A 13487-nucleotide genomic window follows, 5' to 3' on the forward strand; every position below is an offset into this window, starting at 1 on the left:
ACAGATATTAAATTATTATTAATTAATTTTGCATAGTTTTATGGGTATGTGTATCAGTGTTGATGCACCACTACAATAGCTGTTAATTTAAATTATTTATTTATTTATTTACCACTTAGTAGCCCACAAGTAAAAAACTTATATTACGCCTTACCATTCATGTGTTCAGCGAACACATGAACGGCCAATGTTCGAGTCAAACTTACGTTCAACTCGAACATAAAGCCCATCACTAGTGGCAAACTGTTTAGTAATTTAGTAAAATAAAATGAAATTAAGCTAAATGAAATTCATTATGAATGCAACGAAACAAAATTAGTAACTTAACGAATCGATCCGAAACAAAATTAAGTTTTTTGTTCTGCACATGTCTAAGTAGAATAGAAAAGGTTTAAATAGAATACAACAGAAAGAATATAGCCCTCTTTTGAAATTCTATTTTTGAAAAGAGTAGAACCATCTATTCTTCACAAATAATTCGGATCGATTCAATATTTTTAATTTGATTTGAATACTTTAAATCCATTTGGAAAATTCGGATCCAGTCAAAAACGAAACAAAATAAAACAAACCTAAACAAATTTTTTTCTGAATGTAATGAAACTAAATGAGTAACTTAACGCATCAATATGAAACGAAACAAATTTTTTCGTTCTGCACATGTCTACTGATGAATTTAAAGTACAACTCATTAATTACACTTAATTTGTACCTTGCCCACCCCATTTTGCCTATACTAACTATAGCATGACTCTAAACCAACATTATGGCCAGTCTTAGCATATGACTTATCTTTATATAAAACCATTCTATTTCATGTAACTTTACTGCATATGAAAACAGTGAATACTTTATATTTCTCTCATGAAAATATATTAAACTACATATGTTGAACACATTCAACCCTACATTTTGTTTAACGCACTCTACAGTCTGGCCCTAAAACTTTTTTTCATCCACAGTCTCTGATTAAAACTTCAAGCAGTAATAAACCCAAAAACAAAAATGTTATATATTGCAGTTTACCAACCCTTAGATGTGGTGACTGCATTAATTGTTAGAATGATTTACTTTTTTCCCCATTATTTTCACCACATTTTGTTTTTGGGTTTAGTACTGCTTTAAAGAAAACTTTCCCAAGGGAAACATAAAGGCTACCATTGCTGATGTTGTTTTCCATTTTGTGAATGCTGGTTGGCTGGCTATAATGCTGAGTCACTAACCCCAAAAAAAGTATATAAATGAGGACTTCTGATTTTACTGCACCTAGCATTTTTAGGCCCCTTGCACACGGGTGTCATAATTTACTGATGTTTACTCGAGGACTTGTGACTCCCGTGTGCAAGGGGCCAGAAACTGTGTGTTAGGCTTGAGTAATGTTGAGTATAGGTGAGTAAAGGTGTGTAAGCGTATAGACGAGTACGATTCGTCTTCATTGCCGGTATTGTAATATACTCATTTATACTTCCATAAACATGCTTATAGACGAGTAAATGATTATGCGAGTAAATTACTGCACTTGAATGAAAAAAAATTCTATTTTTGTTTTACTGCTCTGTACTCAACACTGTATTACTGATCTTTACTCAGCTGTGTGTAATGTCCCATAGACATTTCAGATCAGTAAAAATCTCAGCATGTTTTACTCCTGTGTGCAAGAGGCCTTAGAAAGAAGACAACAACAAAGCCAACATATAGCTTTTAGGAAAAGTAATAATAAAGCAATACATAACAAGCTCCTGGTAATAATGATGTTAGACGTTTTAATAAAAAGTAGTCTAGGCAGTCTGTCTGAGAAAAGACTAGTAATGGATAAATAGATACATGAGTACTTGCTAAGCGGAGTTCCACCCAAAAGTGGAAGCTCCACTTATCTGCCTCCTCCCCCCCTCCGCTGCCACATTTGGCACCTTTTGGGGGGGAGCGGGAACCTGGTTTGACAGGTAACCGCCCCCACTTCCGGCTTAGTTCGCCGAGGCAAACTGAGCCGGAAGTTCACCCCCCCCACATGAGAAGTGTCCCAGAGGGCTGTGGGGTGGGGCGAATGTCCAGCTCATTGACTAGCAGCCCATTCACAAAACACAGCACTCTTCACACATGTGCAGTAGGGAAACGGCTGTGAAGCCGCAAGGCTTTACTGCCTGTTTCCCTTAGTCAAGATGGCGGCGCCAGCACCCGTTAGCCAACTGAAGAATTGGCTAGGGGTGAGGACACTGCTGGATCCCTAGACAGGTAAGTACCCTAATATTAAAAGTTAGCAGTGACAGTATTTGTAGCTGATGACTTTTAATTTTTTTTGGTGGGGGAGGCTAGGGGCTGGAACTTAAGTGACTATTGCAAGTAGTCACAATACTTGGAGACAATATAAAATTGTATTATGGGGTTGAAATTCTTCACTAAAAAGGCATTTTAGGATATGTTTTTATAAATGCCTCTTTTTGCTACATTTTTATCATTAAGTAATTTTCATTTTACTAAATACCTGAAGGGACAGCATATTTTAAATGATAAAAATCTGTAAATATGCATGCATCATCTGTAAGGAAACCTAGCTTATTTACATTGCAAAACTTAGGTCAAGTCTTTATTTCTATACGTCTCATTGGAAAGTAACTTAAAGCAATGGTATAATACAAGGAAAAATATGTATTTTGTACAACTTTTTTTTACACTGCATTTCTGTATATGATATGACCATGAAAAAAATAAATTGTACCTGTAAGGTGGTTGATGTGTCATCTCTAAATCTTTGTAGCTGTGTGAAACAAATGATGGATGCCTCAGTATGAGGCTCACAATAAGCTTTACATTTCTCTGCAATTCTTTCTGGTTAGTATTACTTATCTCTATTTACACAGAACAATGGTAAAACCTCTGAAGTGCTATAATTTTAGGTACAAGGAATGCTGGTGATGTTTAAAAGCAAGTCAGCTTTGTATAGAAGATCATAGGTTGCGACAATAAAGTCTATATTTTATTTCTCTCAGCACCATGGAGAGCATCTGAAAGGAAGCTTTATCCTCTCCGATAGAAAAAATAAGTGCCTTTCTTATTTGACTGGCAAGCACAGTGAAAAGCACTGGAATGGGGTTAGTGGCAAGTGCTGGACCAGGTGGGTTGTACTAATGGGGGTGAAACTATGAAAATAGACTTGTGCTGGACTGACTCTCAGCATGTGTTCTTACTGTCAATTAACAGCAAGAGCTACCTTCTCAGAGGTTTCCTCTCCATAAACTCATATTAGTTTATTTACTATAAGCTGATCTTTCATCCCCTCCTATGGTTGTCCAATCAGATTAGGGGGGGTCAAAATGACCTTAGCTTTAATAAATCAGTCCCAAAAATTAAACACAACTGGGATATTCAATAAATATTCAACAATCTGTCTAATGATAATAACAAAATACAGAAGAATACAGTGGCAAGAAAAAGCACGTGAACCCCTTGGCATTAAAAACGGTAGTAAAGTCGTTTATTAAAAACAAAAAAAGCTGGTCCCCTGTCAGGTTTAAGTCATAATGTACTAGTATGCATCTCATACTAAAACATTATGACAGACTTACCTGCAAACGGAGCTCTCCAGTGCAACGCTGTCATGGATCCCCCGGAGCTTCCATCTTCCATGGGGTCCTTTATGGGTTTCAGATCTTTGGCACCTTGAATGGCCAAGCTGTGGCGGAGTCACTCCCAATCTTGCACACGGGAGTCACATCGCCGCAGCACAGAGAGTGAGCTGTAAATGTGATCTGAGCTGCACATGTGTAGGTCAGATCGTATTACTCGCTGACAGGTGGGGGGGGGATTTATGACCGCTATGGTCTCTGTTATATAAAACCCTGCCTGGAGCAAATTTTAAATACCAAGACTTTACTATAACTTTTACTGGTTTTCTGCAGTAATTTGCCATAAAATGTGATCTGCTTCTCATCTGAGTCACAACAATAGACATCTACCCTGGCATTATCCTGTAGGATATTTTGGTAAACCTAGGAATTATTTTTCCTCTCGATGATGGCAAGTAGTCCATACTTCACCATTGCAATAATGTTTTTTGATGTTGGTAAGCTGTGTTTTTTTAGCACCAAGTATTCTTTCCAAACATAAACTTTTATTTCATCAGTCTACAAAACATTTTCCTGTCAGCACCGTGGATTGCCAAGATGCTCTTTGGCAAACTTCAGGTGTGCATCAATGTTTTTTTTGCAAAGCAACGGCTTCTCCTGTGGTGTTCTACTATGGACACCCTGCCTGTACAAAGACTTATGCATGGTAGACTTATGAACAGGGGTGTTTACCAGTTTCAGTGATGTCTTCAAGCCTTTAGCTGTTACTCATAGGTTCTTCTTTACCTCACTGAAGACTCTGTGCTGTGCCTTGGGAGTCATCTTGGATGGATGGCCACTTCTAAGAAGAGTAACCACAGTACAAAAGTGTCTCCGTTTATAGACAATTTGTCTATCGACTGATGGAAGCCTAAACACTTTGAGATTGCTTTATATACATTTCCAGCCTCATGCAGATCAGCTGATGCTTCTTATGAACAGCAATCTTAAAATTGTATTATGCCTTTTATCAAAGTAGCTCTAAACCGCACCTCCAAACTCATTCCATTAATTGGACACCAGGTGTGCAAACTATTAATTCCAATTAGTGTAACTGAAGTTATTAGTCTATACTATAACACCCCGGTCACATCGGGTGTAATTTGGCATGCGATTTACATGCAATGCGACTTGCAAATCGTATGCCAAGTCACACCCTATTGTCCGCTATTAGAGCGGTCATATCAGTGCGGTTCCGACTTGGTCAGAGCCACACCAATTTCTAAAGTAGTGCATGCTGTTGCGATTTGCATAGACATCCGTGTCAGATGCCTTGCAAATCACAACTGAAATCGGCAGGTCACCCGATTTTGAAATCGTGCAACTTCACTGTAAGTCGCACGATTTCAAAATCAGCTTTGATGTGACCGGGGGCATAGGCTACTTACTGTGAACCCACAGACTTTTCAGCTTCAGAGTATTGTGTTTGTCTATTGTTGTGACTTACATTAGATGAGGATCAGATCACATTTTATGGCAAATTACTGCAAAAAGCCAGCTAATTACAAGGACTTTACATTCTTTTTCTTGCCACTGTAAATGCTATTTATAATTTTACTGTTCTGTCTTTTGGTGTCAATTTTTTTTTATATAAAAGTATAGCTGCCCTTTAAATGTAGCCCAGTTTTGGGTTGATACCTATGTCTGGTCTGTGGCCATGTTTGAGAGATTCATCTTTAATTCCTATCCCAGTGACAAATGACACCAGAATGGAAATCCTGTTGCTAACACCAAAACAAGAGGGAGGAGAAAATCTACTAATGGCAATGCTTATTATAGTGGCAATGGTCAAAAGTGCACTTTCACCTAACTTTGGGGAGATTTTCTCTCAATTCCTGTCATGTCAGGAAGTGAAGGGATTTTTTTCAATGAGATAGCAGATAATAAAAACTTGGCAAATGTTCCCACTCTTTCGCAGGCAGCCTATCAAACTAAAACATGTCTACAATTTTCATCACATATGTCTTTCTGTCATGCGTCAGCAACATAGAAGAATAAAATGTCTTACCGCCTCCACCTCCGCAGGGTCATACCATACATTTATGTACGGGTGCTGTAGTGCCTCATCAACCGATATCCTCTTAGCTGGATCTATAACAAGCATCTTTGATAAGAGGTCTCTTGCTTGACTGGCTGCATAAATAAAAGTAGTAGCAAAAATATTATTACAAATATTTATTATTTATATTATTATTATTTATTTTTTTTACATACTGTCACCAGTCAGTATTCCTGACCACCATCACAACAGTCATATAATGGCTGCACTGCACTGGTAACATTATGTTAAATATGAAAAAAACAGTATACTAAAATATGAAAAAAAACTAATTTTACTTAATTTCTTAATTAAACTGTGACAAAAATTACAACTCGCCATGCCTCTTACTAAATGCATTAGACTGTCTACTTTCCATTTAGAGGATATTTGTACTGTCCAGGCATTTTAGGGCAGTGATTAAATCAGGACTGATCAGTTTTCAAATAAAATATATATACCATATATATACCATAGTTTGCAGACTCTATAGCTTTCACACAGACTAAATAATACACATTGATTTGGATTATTTCTAACTTCAGCTTGTTCAATTAAGCTTTGACAATAAAACCTGGAAGCTGATTGATTCCTATGCAGAGCTGCACCAGATTTTCCACTCTCTGGTTTTAGTAAATTAACCCCCTATGTTCCTGTTTTGGTTGTCCAGGATGTTGCAAATTAGGAATGACCCGTAGACAATGTGTGCAGTCTTTACGGTTTTCAATATTGTTAATAGAAGGGATTTACTAAAACTAGACATGCAAAATCTGGTGCAGCTCTGCATAGAAACCAATAAGCTTCCAGGTGTTATTGTTAAAGCTTAATTGATCAAGCTGAAGTTGGAAGCTGATTGGCTACCATGCACAGCTGCACTAGATTCTGAAAGTTCCAGTTTTAGTAAATCCCCCCCAAAGTGTCAAAATACCTGCATGCACGATTGCTACCACTAAACCTATTCTGTTTGTCTGGGAAGTCTGGGCCCCAAGCCTTTACTATTAGTAGGACCTCAGCTTATGCCTAACCAGTCATAATTCCAACATGGATGCCTTCATGACAAGTGAAGGCTCTGAATGGGAGGGAGAGTGGGAGTAGCATATTAAGTCAGTGTAGGTAGAGTCAGCTTAAAAGTTGAGTCCTGGTGTATAATATAGAGGTTGGATGCAGGGTCCCCAGATAATAAAATGCATACTCTCAGGCACCAGGAAGTGTTTGTATTTGGCACTGCTGTTAGTTTAAATACTTATGAATCACTTTTGAATTTAACATTTAGGATAGCCATACACTTACCAAGAGAATTGGATATCAGAAAACCAAATCATACAATGGTCACAAAGCACACAGATATGTACAGTTGTATCTTACTAATGTGTGCATGCGTGTCTGCACTATAGACAGGATCGAGCAGTGGTAATATCAAAGGTGTCTTCAGCATTAACTCCGGTCTAAACCTAATTTCATATAAAGCTAAACTAACCCTGATATACATAGTTTTTCCATGTTGCATAAAAAACGTAGGAATTGCATTTATAATACAAAATTGTTACCAGCATTCATCCCTTCTAGAACCCCTAATATAAACCACATTCTTGTATTTTACATTTTACACTTTGTCTACATAAACTACATTCTAATACAAACAGAGGTTTCAGTTACAAATATGTGCAAATGAATGTGGTGGCCACACAACAAATTAAGTTTCCTTCTATATTTGTAGCGCCCTCTTGTGTACATAGTTTGTGAGTGTAGTTAGAGGTTTGTTAAAAGCCTGGGTGTGAGTCAGAGGGTTTACTTCAGGACAGGTTGGGGGCTGTACAGGTCAGTCCTCATGTACCACCCCCTGGTTCTAGAAGCTTGGAGAAGTTTCTAGAAGCCAGTGGGTGTAGGCTAGAAGCAGGTGATGTGCATATTCATGGGAGTTTGACCAATACCAGGCAGGAGGCCTGGTAGTGTGGCAGACTGGCCCATAACTATGAGAGAGCCGGCCAGCAGGGCGGAAGATGGAGCGCTAAGGTGTGCTGCTGTGTAGCCTAGGAGAAGGGGGGTTCTGCCTCTGGGCTGGAGGCTGGAGGAAGGATGGAAGGAAGGAAGGAAGGAAGGAAGGAAGGAAGTTGATGGAGGGAGCTCCACTGCCTTACAGTCCACTAAGGAAGGACAGCCTGTAAGCCTGGAAGAAAACCAGCCCAGTAAAAGCCTGAAAGCAGTTTTTCCAAAGCTACAGAATACAAGAACAGTGTACCCCTATACCCCTGGGGCCATCAGGAGGGAGGGCTGCTAGGTGCTATACCCAACCAGTTCTCCCTGTAATAGTGCAGCAAGCCTGTACTAGAATCTCTTACTCCGGGATACTCTTCAAGAGACAGGTGGATTGGTAGTTTCTAGCTGGGGTCTGAAGAGGTTCACTTAGAGGGGACCAAGAGTTAACAGTTTCAAGCCAAGCTAGGCATCCCATTTACCCCTATCCAAGTTGTTTATCCTCAAATAAAACAACAAAAAACAAGCCCATGGACTGGTTATTGACTCTGAGTGAACGTTGGAAAATGAGCGTTGCCTGGCCATGCAGGAAAATAGGGAGACCCAAAACCAGTGACTCTCAAGGGGGTAGCGATACATATTTATTCAGTTTTCCCAAGACTATCACATACATTTTTCAGTGCTGCTGTTTTTACCACTAACTTCTCCAGTCTCTGTGAACAATTCTCACTCATTTCTGAACCAATACACTACTCAAAACTTGCAAATATCACTTTGCAGCAGCTCAAACTTGGCCCAATAAATGTCCTTATGATGATGAAGCTATACTAGCACTGAATGACTGCATTTGTATAGACAAGCTACTTGCTCAGTGCAAACAAGAACTGTTGGAACTAGTGGGAGATTCATTTGTACTGATGACCATGTAAAAAAAACGCCAAAAAAATAACTGTTCAAAAACGTTTCATTGCTGTTGCTGCAGAACACTGCCCTTTGTGAGATAAAACCTAGCTATATGTGTAGTGTATCAGGAGCTTACATGACTCAAGCAGGCCATAGATGAGTTGAAAAATGAATTAAATCCATGTCGATTGTCAAAAGGTTTGTTTTTTGCATCATTGGTGTACCAGCTGCAACACACGATTTTTGTGTGGCAATCGAAAGTGCCTGATCCAACATGCTGTTTTTTTTTTAGGAAAACAAAACAATTGATGGCACAATCATATGAGCTATTTCCTTTTTTGGTCGACAAAACTTTCATTTTTTGAGTCGTGTATGGCCTGTATAAGAATTAGCCACTATTTGCTCATTTCAGCAATCAAATTCTCCCTATTGTCTCGTATTGCAGTCCCTAAATGGTAGATTTTTGTTAGTCAGTGGAGAGTTATTTCTTATTATTTTTAACAGACTGCCCATGGAGCTTAGCCTAAAATTAATATTATAAAAATCATTGATGCAGAATTTTTCTGTTTGCATGTAGTGCTCAGTAAATAAAAAGAAATTTAGACAAGGTAAAATAGAGTTTCCAGAGTGGGCAATATGTACAAAAAATGACTACTGCAATTGAAAAAAAAAATAATCTTCTAATAAAAAAGTTATACAACTTACCTTTGAGTTTATTATGCTCTGAATCTGCTGGAAATAGAGAATCTGGGAAAAGTTTGGGGAATGTGAGACCAGCATATTTGGGGCGATTTTCCACATAATTCCGAACTGTTGGTTGAAGTTTTTTCATGAACTCTGGACACGGTGTTCCCAGTTGTTCTATAACTTTGTTCCACTGGTCAATATCTAGAAAATGCAAGTCAAGGAAAAAAACAAACTCTCCTTTCAAATATTGTATCAGTGCAATCTTATACAGCACGATGTTTTCCATATGATGTTGAGTGTGAACGATCCACATTTTGAGGCTGGTGTATGTGCTTAGAGCACTTTTACATGGGATTTTCCCTATGCTGATTATGCATGGTGTAGCAGGGAGATGAACACAGTGATGACTCAACAACCTAATAGAAATAGGGAGGCAGATGCTAATAAAAGAAAATATAATATATTTGGATTTCCTCAATGTAATTGAAAGGTTCTGACACTGCGTGAAACCCGCAGTCTTCACAAAACCATACTACCCTGGCTGGTTAAAAAGTAGTAGGTATAGCTCACAATTCTACTAGCACAACAGACTTGCCAAGTGCAGGATCTAGGTAAACCCTCCTCATGTACAATTTGGACCAATATACTGTATATTTAATACATGAAACTGGTAATAAGTTAACCATTTTGAGTATTACATATTAATATTTGATTAACTTTTCATCATAGCTGAAATGCACACCTATGATTGTATTGAATCCTCGCTAAAAGTTGTCATATTCTCAGTCGGACATGCTGCTGCTTTTTAATGTAAAATAAGTTATTATTATTATTATACAGTATTTATAAAGCGCCAACAGTTCGCTCAGTGCTGTACATTACAATGGGAGAAAGTACATGCAACAGTACAATAACAATACAATGTGATACACGAAGGGTTCGAGGGCCCTGCTCTTTCGAAAGTTAATTTAACAAGTGCAGCTGGTCAATAGCCTGTAATACAACAACCCAGGGACCTTCCTCTCTTACTCCTCTAAGACACTGATGATACAACCAGGAGCCTGAAGGGAAGTGCTCTCCACACGGATCCCAAAAGATCATATATAGTGTAGTATTTATTGAATATAAAATTCTTTAAAAATAAGCGTTAAAGAGAATCAAAACAAGCAATTGCGGCCAAACATACCAAGACGCCCACCGAAACTTGGGACGGAGGCGTGATGTCAGTACAAAGGCTCCACCTGATGCATTTCGTGCAGACACATGTCCTTAGGGGAATGCCCAAAAGTTAATTCAGCAGTAGTTAGGCCTACTTAATTACCGTAATTGGTATATAGGGCTTAGAACCATTCCCTTTCTTCCATGTTGCGCAAAGGAAATACTGGTCAGGAAATCATTTGAGTAGAAAAAAGTCTTTACAACCACTTACCCTCTGAAAGATTTACCCCCCTTCCTGACCAGACCATTTTTTGTGATACGGCGCTGTGTTACTTTAACTGACAGTTGCGTCATTTTTCCCCCACTAATAGAGATTTCTTTTGGTGGTATTTGATTATCTCTGTGGTTTGTATTTCTTGCGCTATAAACAAAGAAAGACTGACAATTTTGCAAAAAAAAAAAAGAAACAAACAATATTTTTGACTTTTTGCTATAAAACATATTTCTTCATAAATTTAGGTCATAATGTATTCTGCTTTATGTCTTTGGTAAAAAAAAGAAGTGTATATTAATTGGTTTACTTAGTGCAAGACTGCAGGCTTTCTGACACTAACTGACACTGGGTGGGAACTGACTAACTGCTACTGACATCTCCAGTGACACTAATACTGTGATCAGTGCTAATAAAAAGCACTGACACTGTACTAATGACACTGGGCAGGAAGGGGTTAAAATCTGGGACGATCAAAGGGTTAATTGAGTACTGCTTTGTGATTACTGTGTAGTGTTTTACTAGGGGACGTGCTTCTTTCTATCACTCTGCTTTGCAGAGAGATAGAAAGCAGCACATTTCCACTGACAGGGGAGAGATCTGTGTTGTTTACACACACATCTCTTCCCTGTCAGCTGCTCTGCTGATCACCAAGTCTCGGCCATGAGTCACTGGCCGGGACCCGATGATTGACATTTCCAGGAGCCAATGACAGTGTGCGTCGTCGTACCTGGAAATGCACATATATATATATGTGTGTGTGATTTTGCACAGGGCAGTTGCCCTGTAGCAGTACATCTGCTATAAGGTGATCAGCATGTACTGTAGATAAAGCCCTAGAAACCATTAAAATGGTATATTAAAAAATGTAACAGATAGCCTACTGGGGTTAATTGTAATTAGCCCTTTGCCCTTTGTTGCCTTTTTTTGGAGTGCAGCTTCTACAGTACAAGCTCCTTTTAAATGGTGTCTAACTTCCCATTGGTGAGATTTTTCCTCACTTCCTATATCCAGGATCATAATAATATGGATTTGAGGTACCGGAAGTGATGTAAAATCTCTGCAATGTAAGAAGAGACAGCAACAGAACAATCTGTGCCTTCTCGTCTCCTGTTCGCCTCATTTCTTGTCCTGGTAGAAAAATACATTAAACGTGAGGGCTGACTGCCACAGTTACATAAGAAGCTATAGTCACAGCCATAAAAAACATAAAGCCATACAACAGGAATTCCAACCCTTTTCGATTTTTTTTTTAAATGTTGTAATTGAGTTTTATAAAGCCCCAGTGAGAAAGTTAGGGGACAGAAACCCAAAATTACATAAATCGTGTTAATGTATGCACCTGAATGCAATAATGCAAGAAATAATATGAAAAAGTCAAACTGTTTCTACTTACAATGAAGAAATACTCAATGATTAACAAGACTCAGCTCATTAATTTTCATAGGAAATCTATGATAGCCGTATGATTGTTTTCAGTTTCAGTCTAAGGCTCCATGCAGACTGGGATTAAAAAAACGCCAGTTCCCTTGGTAGAACAAAGCACTGTTATAGAGTGTATGTTTTTGTACACAGTTTAGAAGAGTTCAAGAGTGTTTAGTGTTTTTTCTGCTAGAAATCTCCAATCAAAAATGCAAACCAGAATGGTTTTTTCCTGCGTCTAAAATTTCAGCTTAACCACTTGCCCTCCAGGGGATTTACCCCCCTTCCTGACCAGGCCATATTTTGCGATACAGTGCTGCGTTATTTAACTGGCAATTGCGTGGTCATGCAACACTGCATATAAACAAAATTTATGTCATTTTTTCCCCACAAATAGAGCTTTCTTTTGGTGGTATTTGACCACCTGTGCAGTTTTTATTTTTTGCGCTTTAAACAAAAAAAGACCAACAATTTTGAAAAGAAACAAACAATAAAAATGTATTCTGCTACATGTCTTTGCTAAAAAAAATGCCATGTAAATTAATTGGTTTACGTGAAAGTTATAGTGTCTACAAATGGCGGTATATATACTGGAATTAATTTTTTTTTTTATACTAATAATGGCGGCGATCAGCGACTTATAGCGGGACTGAGGGACTGCGTTCTGACTACGGCATTCTGACACTGGGTGGGAACTGACTAGCTGCCACTGACATCCCAATGACACTAATACAGTGATCAGTGCTAATAAAAAGCACTGATACTGTACTAATGACACTGGGCAGGAAGGGGATAACATCTGGGTTGATCAAAAGGTTAACTGTGTGCTGTTTTACATTGTGTGCTGTATGTGTTTTACTAGGGAAACCTGCTGCTGTGTATTTCTCTGCTGTGCATGTATATATACACGTCATTTTGCGCAGCCCTGCCGCCCTGTAGCAGTACATCTACTATAGGGTGGCGGGGAAGCAGTTGAAATATGCCTCTAATCATCCTAATGTGCATAGACACATAGGACAATACTGAGCTGCTACTACAAGCAAAACACAAAACTCCTGTAGAAGCAGCGATTTTAAGCCAGTGTGCATGGAGCCTTACTCTGCAATCAACTATGCTGAGACAGACTGGTAGGTGAACTTATTGACATTCAAAGAACCAAATATGTATCACAGGCAGCACCTTCCTCAACAACCACTGTACGTCATCACTTAGATTTTCAGCCCATATGAAGACATCCAAATATCATTGTTAGGTCTTGATGGTACAGTACACTATATGCAAGCAAAAGGGATCTAATTTAAAACCTATTTTTAATTACAAATATGTGTTATGCAGGTTTTGTGGTTGATTTAAGGTAGCACAGTGGCTAAGTGGTTAGCACTTCCACCTAGCAGCTCTAGCGTCAATTTGAATTTTAGCCATGGCACTACCT

At 38.5% G+C, this 13487-nt stretch overlaps 1 protein-coding gene across 14 annotated transcripts in view; it reads right to left on the reverse strand.

Moving 5' to 3' along the window:
- The window catches only part of MAPK10 (mitogen-activated protein kinase 10), a 355889-nt gene that overhangs the window by 43367 nt on the left and 299035 nt on the right, over positions 1-13487 (reverse strand). For 10 of the 14 annotated variants that reach the window (XM_089670551.1, XM_089670549.1, XM_089670550.1 and 7 more), the window contains 3 exons: positions 9223-9405; positions 5611-5735; positions 2717-2755 (listed from right to left, as the gene is read on the reverse strand). In XM_089670551.1, coding sequence (XP_089526677.1) covers positions 2717-2755; positions 5611-5735; positions 9223-9405 — 347 coding nt within the window. The remainder of the gene's footprint in view (positions 1-2716; positions 2756-5610; positions 5736-9222; positions 9406-13487) is intronic. The other 4 variants (XM_089670556.1, XM_089670554.1, XM_089670555.1 and 1 more) reach the window with 1 other exon arrangement.

This window comes from Staurois parvus, unplaced genomic scaffold (genome assembly GCF_062004578.1).
Source record: "Staurois parvus isolate SC_StPar_1 unplaced genomic scaffold, SC_StPar_1.0 ptg000091l, whole genome shotgun sequence".
Taxonomy (NCBI): domain Eukaryota; kingdom Metazoa; phylum Chordata; class Amphibia; order Anura; family Ranidae; genus Staurois; species Staurois parvus.